We start from the raw sequence: 16517 nt of genomic DNA, 5'->3' as shown, positions 1-16517 counted from the left end.
AAAAAAAAAGTTATTATTTGTTTTGAACACTTTTTTTTAAATTTTGAGTTCCAAATTCTCTCCCTCCTGCCCCTTTCCCACCCACTGAGAAGGCAAGCAATATATCAATTATACATGTGAAATCATGAAAAATGTTTCCATGTTAGTCATGTTGCAAAAAAAAAAAAGAAAAAAGAAAGTATGATTCAATCTGCATTCAGAGTTCGTCAGTTCTCTTTCTGGAGGTGGATAATATTTTTCATCATAAATCAACTAAATTGTTGGCAACAGCTAACTCATTCACAGTTGATCATCGTTACAATATTGCTGTTACTGTGCATAATGTTCTCCTGGTTCTGCTTATTTCACTTTGCATCAGTTCATGTAAGTCTTCCCAGGTTTCTCTGAAACCATTCTGCTCGTCATTTCTTATAGCACACTAGTACTCCACCATGATCACATACTACAACTTGTTCCACCGTTCCTCAACTGATGGGCATCCCCTCAATTTCCAAGGTTGAAATGTACATGAAGCAACCTAGGAATGCTCAGAGGCAGAGGTAAGGAAGGACTGTATTCCCAACATGGGTGATAAACTGTGAGAAGAGACCAGAGGTGAAAAGTTGCATGTGGCGGAATAGCAAATGGGCCAGCCTGATGGGTCTTTATAGAGCATACTGGGAGTGATGTGTAATAAGCCTGGAAAGGAAGATTGGAGTCAGACTGTGAAGGACTCTGAAAGCCAAAGAGGTTTGTATTTGATCTTAAGGATAAAAGGAAGTCATTGGAATTTATTGAGCAGGTGGGTGGCCTGGTCAGACCTGAGCAGCTGAGGGGAGAATGGTTTGTGAAGAAGAGAAAATCTGGTCAAAGAGACCAATCAGGGGCCTACAGCAATAGCTCAGAATCTCACTGGGTTTTTATGAGAATCAAATGAAATTCACAACAGATGAATGCGGAAATCAAAGGAAATTGTTAGCTATTACACATCAACAAAACTCAAGACTTAAATGAATATTTATGAAAACATCTAGTTCCCAGATTAATAGGATGAGGAACGTAAAACCACCTAATTTCAGAAACAGAAAATGAACAAGTCAGAAATGAACTCTTAAAAGGGAAAAAAGCAACCACAACCACTACCCTGGGCCCAGGTAGATTTACAAATAAATTCCATCAAGTTCTAGCAATAAGGCCAGAAGAAATTAATTGAGGGAATAAACATAGGAAAACAGAAGGCAAAATTACTTCTATCTGGAGATAATATGATAGATTAGAGAATCCTGGAGATTCAATAAAAACATTAATTGAAACAATTAGTCATTTCATGAAGACGACGAATAAGAAATCAACCCCTAGTAATAGGGCTTTCTGCAAATTACTAACAAAACCCAAAGAGGAGGTTTGTTTTTTTTTAATTCCATTCAAAATGGCTACAAAAATGCATAAAGTCTCTGAGAATCAATCTCTCAAAATACAAAATTCTCTTTACAGAAATAAATAGGGACTGGCTGGACCTAGGACTTGATTGGTAGAGGGAACTCCCAGGTGGGAAAATTCCCCTTTCAGTGCAGATCAGCACCTCCTCTGTTAACTTAAAAAGTCTTAAAGTGAGGGGCCAAGAGCCCTGACAGGTCAAGTAACCTGCCCAGCATGTCCAGTATCTGTCAGAGGTAGAATCTGAACCTAGGTCTTCCTGGCTTCAAGGCTGGCTTTCTATCTACTGTAAAGTGCTTTGCAAACCTTAAAACTCTCTATAAATATTAGCTATTATTACTGTTTATTATTACGATTGTTGTTGATATTGTTATTATTATTAAACCATACTGCCTCTTACTTTATGGAACTGGATAAAATAATAATGAAATCAATCTGAAGGAACCAAACGAACAATCTGAAGGTCCCTCTCAGGAGAAATTATTTTTTTAAGTAAGAATTAAGGAGACTGAATATCGCCACAGTATTCATCAAAATTAATTGGTACCAGTTAAGAAAATCGAAAAAATTGGTGCAGCTAGGTGGCACAGTGGATAGAGCTCTGACCTTGCAGTCAGGAGGACCTGAGTTCAAATCCGGCCTCAGATACTTGACACTTAACTAGCTGTGTGACCTTGGGCAAGTCACTTAACCCAGACTGCCTCACCAAAAAAGCAAAAAAAAAAAAAAAGATAAAGAAAAAGAAAAAACTGACCAATGGGAAAAACTTGGTAAGCAACTGAACACAGCAGCTGCCTAGTGTTCAATAAACCTGGAGACTAAGCACTAGGTCTCGTTGTCTGACAATCACTGTTGGGAAAATTGGAAAAGCGGTTTGGTAGAAATTCATCTTAGACAAACACCGTGAACTATAATTGGCTCCAAGTGGGTACCTGACCTAAAAGGTCACAATGATGCTACAATAAAGAGGAGAATAAAAGAAGGAGCTTTTCACAGCTAATGACAGGGCAGGGATTCTTAACCTGGAGGTCTGTGAGCATTTTAAAAAATATTTTGATAACCATATTTCAATATAATTGATTTCCTTTGTAATCCAAGTATTCTGTGCTAATGTATTTAATCTTTTAATATTTTTATGTATTTCTAATATAATTGGTTTATTTTGTAATCCTATATATTTTCAAATTTTTATATTTAAAAAACATTATTCTGAGAAGGAGTTTACAGCCTTCACCAGACTGCTAAAAGGGGTCCAGGACATATAAAAGGTGAAGAAATCCCAGTTTAGGGAATGCATTCTTAATTAAACAAGGAATGGAAGTGATCACAGAAGATAAAAAGGGCAGCTTTGAACATATAAAATCGAAAAGCCCTTGCATAAACAAAATCAATGCAGCTAGAATTAGAAGAGAAGTTCACAGGCAAAAAAAAAATCTTTGTAGCAAATTTTTTGATGAAGATCTAATAATGAAATATAAATATATATAAACATAACATATAGGGTATGTATACTTATAGATGTACTATATATATCTACCTACACAGAGCATATCTATTCATAGCTTTATCTATATGTACATAGGTAGATATAGTATATTTATAAATTATAAATATAGATATATAAATGGATATATGAAAATATTTATATGTAATGTGCATATATATGTGTGTATATACATACACATACACATACATATATCAATACAAACAAAAGCTGTTTCCCAGGCAGTTTTCCAGAGAAGAAGTGCAATCTGTCAACAATCATATTTTTAAAATGCTCCAAATCACTAATAAGAGAAACATACAATAACTGAGATTTCACCTCACACTCAGAAAGGTACAGGTGATGAAAGAGGACAACAATTTGGACAGGCAATCTGGGGGGAAGACAGGCATATTAATTCCCTGCTAGTAAAGCCATGAATTGGTCTACCAAATTCTGGAAACAAAATGGGATTAGATCCCGAAAGTCACCAAATTGTTCATACCCTTTGACCCAGCTATTACACTCCAAGGTAAACTGCCCAAGGAAAGGTCCCAAAAATATATATTTACAGCAGAATCTCTCATAGGATGGATGATGCAGTGGGTGTCCATCAACTGGGTCACATTGACTAGTGGTGGTGTGAGAAAGTAATGGAATATTTATCTCCCTAGGGAATTATGAAGATGAGGAAGGAGGGGAAAAAAGGGAAGATATGAATGAACTGATACAGAGCTAGTAAACAGAACCAGGAGAACAATTTACATGGAAACAACTTAAAAGAAAACAGTATTCAAAGGACTTTGGAATTCTAAGCCATGCTGTGACCAGAGGCACCTCCCTCAGGGGGTAAACTTGATTTGTTTTGTTTGATCATATTTAGTTGTTACAGGGAAGAGGTCCATTAGTGTAAAATAATAATAGCTAGGGTTTTTTGGGAGCATTAATTTTTTTAAAAAATTAAGTGCACAAACACAGGAAAGACCCAATGAGAGGACAGGAAAGTACTCTGTCGCTATAATCAGCTATGTGAGTTATTAATAATAAGAGTATTCTAAGCCAGAATTGGGACTAGGCAGGCAGCTGCTTAGAATATATGTGATGGGAGGAGGAGAAATCCCGGTTCACTTTTTAATATTCTGCTTTTAATAAGCAAAGGTATTTTTATGCCAGAAAACTCTGCTCTCAGTAACACCGGTCTTTATTTTGTAATAACTCAAAAATATCAGGCAAAAGAGTGACTATGCAGGAGGGAAGATATGGGTCCCAAGCTTGCATGGGGCAGCTGATGCCCTAACCCGAACGGGGCAAAAGCCTAGAGGATAGAAAATACATCGTTTTTCTTGTTCTGCTCCAAAGGATGGCATCTACTGGGAGAAAAAGAAGAAAGTGGTAAGAACTGATGAGATCAGGTACCTCATAAAACTCTTCTCTCTCACCTAGGCCCAAGGTTAGACCCTCTTGCTCATCATCAAAAAGTTCCATCACCCCATTAGTGGGAACTACCCCTCATGTATAAAGTGGGTAGATTTCACCTCTCAGGCACCTGAAAGCATTTTACAGACCTTAAAGAGCTAGTTATGCAACAGTCAGAGATTATTACTCAAAGTATGGAGCTATGTCAAAGGCCCAAAGATGAAAGAGACCTCAGAGGTCATCTAGCCCTGGGACTCTTGATCTTTCTTGGGTCACAAAGCCCTTCTCAGCACCTTGTTTTTACATGAATAAAATACAGAGGATTACAAAGCAGCCAACTCTATTGAAATTAATTAGATTTAAATGAATTAATTAAAATCAAATTTTAAAAAATTCACAGACCCCAAGTTAAGAAGCCCTGTTCTAGTCCTGCTCACTCCTTTATTTTTACAAGTGAGAAAACAAGCCCTGGGAAAGGGGGGCAGTGAGGGTGAAGTATTCTACCCAAGATCACACAGGCAGTAAGAGGCGGGGGTGGGATTTGAACCCCGAAGAACCAGGGTTCTTCTCTCTATGGTACCCTGCCTCTCTAACTCCCCTAATCCCTTTGCTCCAACCTGTCATCAGTTAATTTAAAATTCTGTCTTCCGTGATCTCATAAACTATCACTTAGCTGAGACCCTAATTGTCAACTGATTTTATAGTTGTGTCTCCCTTGTATAACATGATGTTTTGCAAACAGCAGGCATTTAATAGATGTTTGTAGAATTGGTGACAGCCTCCTAAATGGATTCCCTGCAGTCTGCCCTGAGCACCCACTCACCTTCCCACTAGGCTGGGTTAATCTTAAAAGTTCAGAACTAGAAGGAACTCCAGAGGTCCAGTCCACCTCTCACTCTGGGCAGTAGTTCCCTATGCCTGAAACATTCATCTTCATCCCAGAATCCTCCTCTTTCTTCAAGGCTCAGCTCGAGCATCACCACCTCTGTGAAGCCTGCCCAGACTCTCCTAGTTGTTAAATCTCCCAAGTAGAAGAACGTAAGCACTTTAGGGGCCTTTCTGAGCCTCAGTTTCCTTTTTTGTCTTTTGCAGCCCACAGGCCTTGCCCACAATTATTAAATCTAATTTAATCTTAACGGGGCCTTGCACACAACTGGCCCTGAATCTCTACAGGGCCTCACAGCACAATAAACTCTTCATCTGTGTTTACTTCATTTAAATTTACTCCTTACTACCCTGTGTGATTTGGGCAGAGACAGGTGACAAAGGTCTCTTATCTGATGGCAGGAAAAATGACGAAGCTCTTCTAGGATATTCTATCACCTCTCCTCCATTGCTGGGTTCTCTCCTCCTCCAGTTTCTCAGGGGAGGAGTAGAGGGGGGAGGGAGAGAAAGGAAAGAGAAAAAAGCCTCCTTCCTGTGCTACAGGCGTCAATTGACAAGAGAAAGGCTCTAATTAAACATGCCTCCTCAATTAGGCTGAATTAGTCATGAGGCCTTAACAAAAGCAGGAGCACACAGGATGGAGTATCCACCTGGGACAGAAGATTTGGAATAGCTGGTCATAGCTCTGCCAGTACCTTGGGAGCCGCTAGGGAGATGAGTTCAAATCCTACCCATCTCTGACATTTCCCAGCTGTGACTGTAGAGCTACTGTCCCTATCTTGTGCATACCTGGCATACCCTATTAGAACGGCAGCTCCTTGAGGACAGGGACTGTGTTTTTGACTTTCTTTGCATCCTCAGCACTTAGAACAGTATCTGGCATACAGTAAGTGTTTAATCAATGCTTGCTGACTGACCTCTCTTAGCCCAGGTTTCCTCAACTGTAAAATGGGGTCAATAATACCACCCACTTGGCAGGGTCGTTGTGAGTAGGCTTGAGCATGCATACAAAGTGCTTTGCAAACCTTATCCTGCTATGGAAATGTCAATTATTATCATAAGTCGCTTGGCTTCTCCAGGCACACCACCTTCACAACAGGGATGTTGTGAGGATTTAGTCAATGAGCATTTATTAGGTGCCTACTATATGCCAGACACTGTACTAAGAGATGGATCAAAGGAAAAACTATCTAAATGCAAGTTATTAATATCATCTTTAAAAGTGTCATTAACCTGGGGTCCCTGAATTTTAATAGTGTTATATATTTCAACAGAATTGGTTTTCTATGTAATCCTGTGTAATTTATTTTATGAATGTAATCACATTACTCTGAGAAGGGGGCCCAAAGGCTTGAGCAGACCTCCAGAAGGGGTCCAGGACACAAACATGGGTAAGAACGCCTTTAAAACATCTACCAATTGGAGGAAGTAACGTTTACTCAACTCTGATGACCACCATTGATCAAAATCCGCCAACAGGGTGAACCTAGATCAACCAATCCATAAGCATTTACCTTGATCGCTTGTCATCTATATGCCAGGCACACTGGCCAGCCCCAGTGAAATTATACAGAGCTCACATGCATCGGGACAGATAACTGGTACACATCTAAGAGTATATTAATACGAGGCAGTTTGTGGGGGGAGGACCAGCTGTGCGGATCAGGAACAGCTTCGAGTAGGTGGTGGTGGGTGAGACAGGCTTCTAAGGAAACTAGGGATTCCAAGTGAAGAGGGAGAGTACTGGAGGGTGGGAGAGAGAGAAAGAGGGAGGGAGAGAATGAGAGAGAGAGAGAGAGGGAGAAACAGAGAAAACAGCCAGGAACCCTGAGAAACTTTTCACCCCTAAGAGACTCTTCACAGGAAGTCAACCTCCAGCTCTGAAAAACATTCCAATAGAGTGTGTGGGTCCTCTGCTACATACATACTCACTCCACCTGGTTGGGATTCCCAGGTGGGAAAGCCCCCTCTACCAAGGCAGGTTGGTACCTTCCCTGTAGCTTATAGTCTGAAAAGGAACTTGAACTCAGGTCTTTCCGAGTCAGGCTCTCTACCCACTTTGCCCACTGCATCTGCAGGCGGGGGATGATTCCTAACAGCTTTCATTCCCTAAGAGATCTTCAGGAATTTTCACTTATTCATTCATTCATTCATTTTGACTAAACCACAAACAGAGCTCGCTTTTTTCCCCCTTTTACTATACTGGAGAATGGCACACATGCTTCAACATGGCCCAGTTTCTCATAAACCCTAATACTCCTTGCTAAACTCCAAATCAACTCAACCATCAATCAATCAACAAATATTTTATCAACAAGTGCCTACTATGTTCCAAACACTGTGCTAAGCTGGGGATACAAGCACAAAGAATGAAATAATCCCTACTCACAAGTACTTATTAATCACCTATCATGTGCCAGGAGCTGGGAATGCAAAGTGGAAAAAAAATGAGATGGCCTCTTCCCTCCAAGAGATCATATTCTAACAGGGAAAAATGATACATTCATAGATAAATACAGGAGACAGACAAGCTGTTTCAAATGCAGTGCAGTTTTAACTTATTAAGGCTTTGGAGAGATAGAGAAATATATCACTAGGCAGACATAGATATTGATATAGATAGATCTATATAGTAAATAGAAATTAAATATGTATATATTAATTTATATTTTATATACCATATATACACGCATATATATATATACACACACACATATATATACATACATATATACCCCTTCCACAAAAAGAACTCAACCCAAAACACATAATGATGGACATGGAAGGCACCAAAGGGGCAAAACCCCAAGTTCTCTCCTCGAACTACTTCACCTGCACATGTTACAGGATCTCCGAGAGGTGAAAAGAAACTTGAAAATCACCTACTGTGGCCCCCTCATCTTACAGATGAGGAAACCAAGGCCAAGAGCTGTTCCGGGACTTGGTCATACAGGTGGCAAGCATCCAAGTAGGATTCAAACCCAGGTCTTCCAACAAACCCATATCTAAGCTTTCACTGACTGGTAACACCATGCATCCATCAGGGTCCCGGAGGCAGGCTCTCACAGCCAGGAAGAACACAACTTTTGTCCACTGGCTTTCCTAGACTGTCTAGGAGCTCCCACTTTTGACAACTTGTCTGCTATTTCATACCCCTGATGAAACTCAGCTCTCCCACTCCACCTTCACCTATTCTTTGAAATACTGTGTATTTTCCCAGATGAAGGAACCTACAATTCTATTTTGGAGGGAGTTTTTGGAAATGTTGCAGTATCCCTCGTGATAATCAGACACACTAAAACGGGGGCTCATAACCTCCTGTGTGGTAATGACGATCTGCCAAACCCTACAGCTCCCTCTCAGAATCATGTTTTTCAATGTACACTGCACAGGGTTACAAAGGAAACCAGTTATAATAAAATACAGTTGTCAAAATTTTTTTTTTAAAGTGGAAGGACCCTTGGTCTCTAAGAATGCTTGTCCTAAGAGACAGAAATCACAGCCCAGACAGCCTGACAGGCACAGAACCAAGGCCCCGGCAGTCACCTGCTTCTATCAAGAGAACATCAAATCTCCAGACAACCAGAAATAAGCTGGAGCCTTGTGATCCGACCTGAGGCCCTGGCCCTCAGGTCAACTTTGGTCTCTGTAAAGATTAATGGCTCTGGGAAAATAAGGGAGCCAGAGGCCACAGGTCTCTAAGGATCTAAGCAAACACATGGTGGGGACAAAGATATGCAGAAGAAAGAAGAGGGGAGGCACAGGAGATGGAGAGATTTTCTTCCATGAAAATTCCAATGTTTAATACCACTCAGATTAGCCAGCAGGCATACAGGGAAAGGCCTACTTAACCCCCACCCCCACCTCAGTTTCCTGTCTGTAAAGTGAGGGGCTTGGACTAATTAGCTGGCATCTAAGATCCTTTTCTGTTCTATGTCCATGATCCCGCCATGTGTCCAACTTCCCAGTCCACGGCACATAGTAGGTACTTATTTACTGAGCACATAGTAAGTGCTTAGTAAATACCAGGTTTTAACAAGGAACAGGCTGAAAATTTGGTCCTAATCCCTGTCACCCAAGTTATCTCATAACTGAACTGAGGCCAAGCAGTTACTCTCTTTCCATAGGAAAATTAAGATACTGATGTTAAATGATTTGGAGGAGATGACTTTGAACAGCAAGGTGGGGGGGTGAGTGACACACTCAGATCAGAAGCACAGGGTTAGGGGCTACCTACTGGTGAGCTGCTCACTCTCCTAACCTCCTAACCAAATGTTAGTAATAACTCATTTCTCTAACACTTTAACGCACTTTCCAGTCAACAACTCATTTCTGTAACACTTTAGGGAGCTCTCCTCTCAACAACCCATCTAGGTCGGTAGTGAAAGCATTTTTAGGCCCATTTTACAGATGGGGAAAGGCAGGGGGGAGAAGGACTGAGAGGCGAAGTCACTTGCCCAGATCACACATAGCTAGTGTCTGAAGAATGAGGCAGTCTGCCTACCTTTCCCAGTAGCAACAGCATCTTGTGTTTCCCTATCTCTCTGAATTACAACATGTTTTTACATATTGTCTACAGTATCTACTTCGAGCCTTAGAACAAAAACATCTCTGAGACGCTGGGCAGAGACTACTCAAGGTCAGACTCCAAGAAGACGGCCAGGAACACAGGTCTGCTAATATCCAATCTGCACCTAAGAAATCAGAAACAGAAACACCAAAGGACTGGAACAAAAATTGTCACTGGACACTTGGAAGTCTATTAGTGAGACAATCAATTTTCCCCTCTCCTTTCTGGTCCCTCCGAGATCACCTCCGTGGAAAGAGTGAGGGAGCTGCATGTTGCCACAGGAAACCTGCCAGTTTCAAAGCACTCAAGGTGGGGCAGAAGCTTGCCACAGAGACATATTTAATCCACAGGAGAAAAGATGCCTTTGCTAGGGTCTCTCCTCCTCTCTTACATCTTCGAGAAGACTTTGCTCATCTCTCTAGTTGTTAGGGGTCTCTCCCTTCCCAGATTACATAATGTTTATTTTTCTATGTAAATATCTTTACATCGCCCCACCCCCCCCACCCCTACTGTGGGATGTAAATGAGCACAGGGGCGGCATGGGGTGTAATCCTGTCCAGCACAGTGGGAATGGATAGAGACCGTGACCGAGTCAGGAAGCCTAGGTTCAAGTCTCAACTCTCGACACATACAGGTTATATGACCCTGACCAAGTGATTTCATTTCTCAATAGCAACCGATCGCCTTCACTCTCTACCAATGAAACCACAGGTTCTGGGCAAAAAATAAAAGAAAATAATAACAACAACAACAAAAACGTCTCCAGCATATTTCACAATGTCTTGCACACAGAAGGTATTTAATAGGATGCAACGATAAAAAGAGGCAGAAATTAAAACGAGTTACTGGTAAACGAAGCTGCAAAGAGCAACCCTGGTCAATCCACAATGATTCATTCAACACACCTATCAACCAACCAGCATTTCATTCAGCGGCTGCTCTTTACCACGGCCCGGGGCAAGATACCAGGCAGGTGAATGGGGGGGGGGGGGGGCGGTAGAAGGGGGCTTAGCTGTTAGGAGGGCTAGGGGCCCTCTTCCCCAGGATTAAGTGAGGATTTTCTACTACCAGACACTGGGGTCTGTGTAAGGGGTGATGAGAGGCGGGTCATTTCAAACCAACCCTCTACATACTCACAGGAAAAATGTGACTTTTTTTCAAGGACGCGGACACTTTAGAAGGGTGTTCAGTGTGTGTGGAGAGGGGAGGGGGGGGGGGTTAGGGGTATCTAAGAGTACTCTCTCTAGCTGTTTCTTCTCCACAATATACATTCCCCACACACAGACACACATCCCGAGCCCCCATGCTCTAATCCACAAAGAGACACGGCCGGGCCCCTGCTGTCTACAGGGCTACCTCTTCCTTAGTGCTGCCCCGCGCACGAGAGTGGAATGGGGGAGGCGAGGGGGGGTGTTTTCTCCTCCCCCCACCCCCCGAAAAAGCTTCGGCAGGGGGTAGACCAGCTTGGCCGAGGCAGGCTCGGGGCAAATCCCGCGCCCAGCACCTGGGCAAACTCGGAGTCAAGCAATCTGACCCTAAGCCGGCTCCGACCGGACCGTGCCCAACGGCCACCCCAGGGCAGCTAGTACAGGCCGGCCGGAGAGGGAAGGAAGCAACTTCACCCCGGCAAGGGGCGGGCTCCCGGCCAGGGAGGGCAGCGAGCGTCCCCGCGATGCCAGACTGCAGAAGTTGTAAGCGAACCAGGAACTTCTCGCCCCCCGCGGGCGCTCGGGGACCCCCGGGCCGGGCAGGGTGTACCCCGCCGCCGCCGCTCCCCGGAGGTCCCACGGCGCTCAGTCAGCCCCCAAGCCCGGCGCTGCCCCAGGCCGCCTTACCTGGCTCGGAGGAGCTCGGGGCGAGCGCATTCCGCGGCCCCGGAGGCAGGAGGCAGCCCCGGCAGTGCCAGGAGGAGAAGGATGCCGCGCGTCCAGCCTGGAACAATCTCCCCCCCGCTTCTCCCTTCTCCGGCTCCTCCTCCTTCTACTCTTCCCAGTCCTTTCCGCAACAGTTGAAGGCAGCGGCGGCGGCGGCGACGGCCCCGGCCCCGCCCCCACCCTCTCCCGTTGCTGGGGCGACCCGCGTGGGCCGAAGGTTTCTTTGTATCAAAGCTTCTGTGACATCACAGGGCGCTGGGGTGTTGGGATTCGAAAGGGGCGTGGCCTCCGAACGCCCCCTGGGTGGGAGGCCCCTGAGCGAGTAGCGAAGAGCGGAGCGCCTGGAGTCTAGAGGCGGGCGGGGCGGGGCTCAGGTGAGCGGGCCAGCCCCAGGTAAGGACTGCTGGCAACCCTGGGGACCCGGGGGGGGGGGGGGGCAGGTGACTGCGTAGCCCCAGGCTGACTGCCGGGCGGGGGCGGGGCTTAAGTGGCCAGGAGCGCGCCCCGGGGGTGGAGCTCGGGGCTTGGACTCAAGCAGAGTGGCCCGAGCCGGAGAACTGCACTGGAAAGTTAATTCCCGGCCCCTCCTCCATCCCACCCCCATCAGTACCTATTTGTCAGGCGAGTCCTCTGCAAAACCCCTTTTTGTCCGCATGCAGTTCCCAGTAAAAGTGCCTCGGCTCTGCGGAGAAAACCACGCCTTGTTATTTTCGCGTTACCTGCATCTGCAGAATTCCTACGGCTGGGGCCCGAAGAGAGGCTGCAGGCGCCGGGAAATGAAAACACCGCGGGCCTGGGAGGCAAGAGACTGGGACTTTATTCCCCCGCCCTGCTCTGCCCCCGGCTGGCTAAGGCAAATCACCTCCCTCTCTCCGAGCCTCAGTTTCCTTTTCTGTAATAAAATGAGAAGGATCGCTGAAGTCCCTCCTAGTTCGACCAGTCTGTGATCTTCGAATATTAGTTTGTTTTTAAGTCGGGGGAGGGGGGGAAGAGGAGACCAGTTCTGATTTCACCTGTGTAAGGAATTCCCAGTGAGGAAATCCCCTCCACTAGTGTAGACCAGAACCTGCTCTACTAGGAAGTCTTTAGAGAATTGTTTGGGGGCACCGAGGCTTTAAATGATTTAGCCACGGTGTCAGTATGACTGCCCATCAGTGTCAGGCAGGACTTTGATCCAAAGTCTTCCTGACTTAGAAGTTACAAAGGGGGAAAAAAAAACCCACCACGAAATACACTCGACTCTCAATTATCCATACCATTTAAAAGACCTAGGGATTCGCATAATCCAGAAAAGAATCCGATCCTTTCGTTCCTTTGCTGAGCATCTTAAAAACAAGCAAAAAACAGTAAGCAACTGACCTCCCTAATCTTGTGTCATAGATTAATAACTCAAGAAACTTCCCGTTGCCTTTCTGTTAAAAAAAAAATAGATTCCTCGCGTCATCTTCTGCCTCCATTCATGCCTCTGCCAAACTCAGTCCCCTGGCCCCGTGTTTTCCCTTCTCACCTCTGAATCTTGGAACCCCTTGCCGGGGTCAAGGCTCAGCTCACATGACACCTCCTTAAAGAGGCCTTTCCTAATAACTCCACTCAGTCATTAGGCCATCCCCTCACCAGATCACCGTGAATTACTGGGGCGGGGGGGGGGGGGGGGGGTGGCCTCCTGCTTTGAGGGGATGGGACGTGCTATGCCCTTTGTGTACATATTACCTGCCCCTCCCAAAATGTAAGCTCTTTGATTTGTTTCACTTTTGTATCTATATCCACAGGACTTAGCATAGACTCCCAAATGGAGTCAGGAAGAATCACACTCAACTGAAAAAAGCTGAACAAACAGGAGGGTGGCAGAAGGAAGTCAGCTAAAGCTGTAAATGCTATAAAACAGCGTTTACACAAATAGTCAAGCAGGTAGAGTAGTGAAGTATTGGGCCCAAGAGGATCTGGGTTCAAGTGCTGCATTTGACTCATACTGACTGGGTGATCCCTGGCAAATCACCCAGCCTGTCCAAGTTGCAGAACCTACACAGTTAAAAAGGATCATGGACTTGGATTTGGAAAGGACCTCAGAGGCTGTCTAGACCAATCCCCTTATTTTTACAGATTAGGAAACTGAGGCCCATAGAGGTTCAGTGACTTACTCAGGGTCACCTGGTTGGTATGACTTAAAGGCAGGATGAATGGAGGGGAAAGGAAGAGGAGGCAAGGAGACCAATTAGGAGGCAGATGCCATAGTCTCCAGCAGGAGATGATGAACTAAAGTGGCCTCGGGAGTGGGGAGAAGGAGATAGATTCCTACTGGGGAGATACTGGAGAGGGACTATAGGCCTGGCTACTGAGTGAATGTGGAGGGGCAGAGGGAGAGAGAGAGGAGTCAAGGATGACTGGGCTTTTAAACCTGGGTGACTTGGAAAAGACAAGGAAATTAGGAAAAGGGGAAAGTTTGAGGGAAAGATGAGTTCTATTTGAGGTATGTTGAGTTAGAGATCCTTATGGGTCATCTAGTTGGAGAGATTCAGTATGGCGGCATGGGACTGGAGTTCAGGAGAAAGGCTTTGCCTATATATGTAGATCTAGAAGCAGTCCTCATAGAGGTGTTCTACCTGAACCCATCCATGCGGGCCCATCAGTAAGAAAGAGAGTGTAGGGAAGAGGGCCCAGGACAGAGTCATGTCAGACACTCACAGCTATAGATAATGGTACAGGAAAGGAGATTGAGAAGTGCCCATCTGGTAGGTGGAAAGAGAACCAAGCCAGATCAGTGTTAGGAAAAGCCAGGGAAGAGAGAGTGTTTGGGAGGAGAGGTGCTCACCAGCATCCCATGTTGCCGAACACTTGAGAAAACTTGAAAGACAAAAAAGGACGTTCGGTCTAGCAAATGAAAGATCACTGGTCATCTTGGAGAGACCACTGAGGCTAGATTGCAGAGGACTAAAGAATGAGTGGGAGCTGAAAGGGTGGAGGAAATTACTGCAGCCAGGTTTTTCTAGGAGTTTGGCTGTGACGGGAAAGGTGTAAGATGATATAGCTTGAGAGGATGGTAGGATCAAGGGAAAGGTTTTTTTCATGGCAAAGACTTGGGCAGATTTGTAAGCAGTAATGCTTCATAACCCAGGAAATAAGGAGAGATTGAAAATTAGAGGGGAAAAGGGGATCATTGAAGGGGCAGGCTCCTGGAGGATGATAGAGGGGCTTAGGAAGGAGCCAGTGGATAAGGAGAGATTGAAAATTGGGGGGAGAAAGGGCATCATTGAAGGACAGGCTCTTGGAGGATGATAGAGGGGCTCAGGTCAAGGGCACAAGTAGAGGGGTTGCTGGTGGCAAGAAGGTACTCCTCTTCCCTGGATTCTGGAGAGAGGTGTGATGTTGGAATGGTTTCAGGTGTGGAGCTGAGGAGGAGATGGATGGCCTCACTTTTTTCAGAGATGTATGGGGCAAGGGTTTCTGCTTAGAAGAAAGAGAATTGGGTTGGTATAGGTGGCTTGAGGAATGAAGAGAAGGTTTGGAACACACCCTGTGGGGAGGGGCAAGGAGAGTCAATCAGGAAAAAGTAAAAGGATTGCCTTGAAGCAGAAAGAGCCTAGCTGTGAGGGCTCTTCCAGAGCCCCCTGGGGACTAGGCAGAAACCAGGCAACTAGTCAAGTGAGGGCTAAGATGGCAAGAGGCAGTGTGGTATGGTGGAAAGAGCCCTGGCTGGGGAGTCAGAGGTTCTGGGTTCAAATCTTACCTCTGATCCTTCTTACTTTTGTGGCCATGAACAAGGCATACTGTCATCAGCCTCAGTTTTCTCCTCTGTAAAATGAGGCCTTGAATTGGATAGCCCGGAGGTCCCTTCCAGCTGCTGACTTACTTAGGCTTAGGACATACTGTGGGCCACCATTTGGCAAAACAATGACAGTCTGGGTAAGAGAAAAAGAGGAATCGGGGTTAGTTTGACTCCTGAGCAGAATGTGTTCAGGAATCATTGAAAGCTAATGATCATCTGGACGTCTTAGATGCTTAAGGCCAGCAGCTGCCCCAAGCAAAACACCAGTTGTGGCCACAGAAGCGCCAGAGAACACAGTGGCAGAGCTCCCTGTGGGCCCCTTGAAACAATTATAGCTCGTGGAAATGTCTTTATTCCTTCCTCCTTCCTTGTGGCCATAGGGTATGATCTCCGCTGAGAGCTTGACTGTCCTTAACTGAGTAATGGTGGTTACTGGGGAGTGGTACTAATGGAATCAGCCTTGACTTGAAATTATGATGGTGGGGGACAGGAGGGGAGAGAGGAAAGAAGAGGAGAGATAAAGGAAGGGGGATGGGGGAGAAAGAGAGAGAGAGAGATAGAGAAAGGAGGAGGAGAAGGAGGAAGAGAAAAGAGGAGAGAAGAAAGGTGTTGGTGGGGGAGGGTTCAGTGCCTTTATGCCGGGAGTTGGAGGTGTTGTGAAGAAAGCTGGGAGGCTAGACCGGGTAGGGGAATGTTGAATGTGGCTTGGGAGGGGTGGGGCTGCAGCGGTGCAGCGGATGTGGTGAGTGCTGCCGTTACCAGAGGCTGGCTCCTCCTGGGGCTTCATAGTCGCTGGTTCTAGAGTCCCTGGGCTCAGCCCAGCCTTCGGGCATCGGGGCTGAAGGGGAGCTGGAAGCCTTCCAGCGCTCTGGGTCTTCTTTTCATAACCTTAGCCTCAATCCAACAAGCTCTGACTCAGGGCCTACTGTGTGCTGGGTAAGGTGGCATACAAAGACAGAAATAAAAGTCCCTGCTTTCAAGGAGATGACATTCTACAAGGGAAATTCAATATAAACACAGATTCATAGATGCAAAGTAGTTTGGGGAACTCAGAGAAAAGTTAACATTGGCCAGTTACCTACAGAGACCACCATCATCCATCTCAGCATA

At 45.3% G+C, this 16517-nt stretch overlaps 1 protein-coding gene across 2 annotated transcripts in view; it reads right to left on the bottom strand.

Moving 5' to 3' along the window:
• RAB11FIP4 (RAB11 family interacting protein 4) overlaps positions 1–15829 on the bottom strand; it is a 64675-nt gene extending 48846 nt beyond the window's left edge. The window contains exons 1-2 of one of the 2 annotated variants that reach the window (XM_027862411.1): positions 15369–15829; positions 12255–12326 (exon numbers count right to left, since the gene is read on the bottom strand). Coding sequence is in view for 1 of the 2 variants with exons in the window: in XM_027862410.1 (XP_027718211.1) it covers positions 11606–11635 (30 nt within the window). In the remaining variant the exon portion in view is untranslated. Of the gene's footprint in view, positions 1–11605; positions 11772–12254; positions 12327–15368 lie in introns of those variants that run through there. The other variant, XM_027862410.1, reaches the window with a different exon arrangement.
• Between the last annotated feature and the right edge of the window lie 688 nt (positions 15830–16517).

The sequence above is a fragment of the Vombatus ursinus genome, unplaced genomic scaffold (assembly GCF_900497805.2).
Source record: "Vombatus ursinus unplaced genomic scaffold, bare-nosed wombat genome assembly UNPS02014768.1, whole genome shotgun sequence".
Classification (NCBI taxonomy): Eukaryota; Metazoa; Chordata; class Mammalia; order Diprotodontia; family Vombatidae; genus Vombatus; species Vombatus ursinus.
The sequence above is the reverse complement of the archived record's forward strand: the minus strand, read 5'-3'. Positions and strand labels throughout refer to the sequence as shown.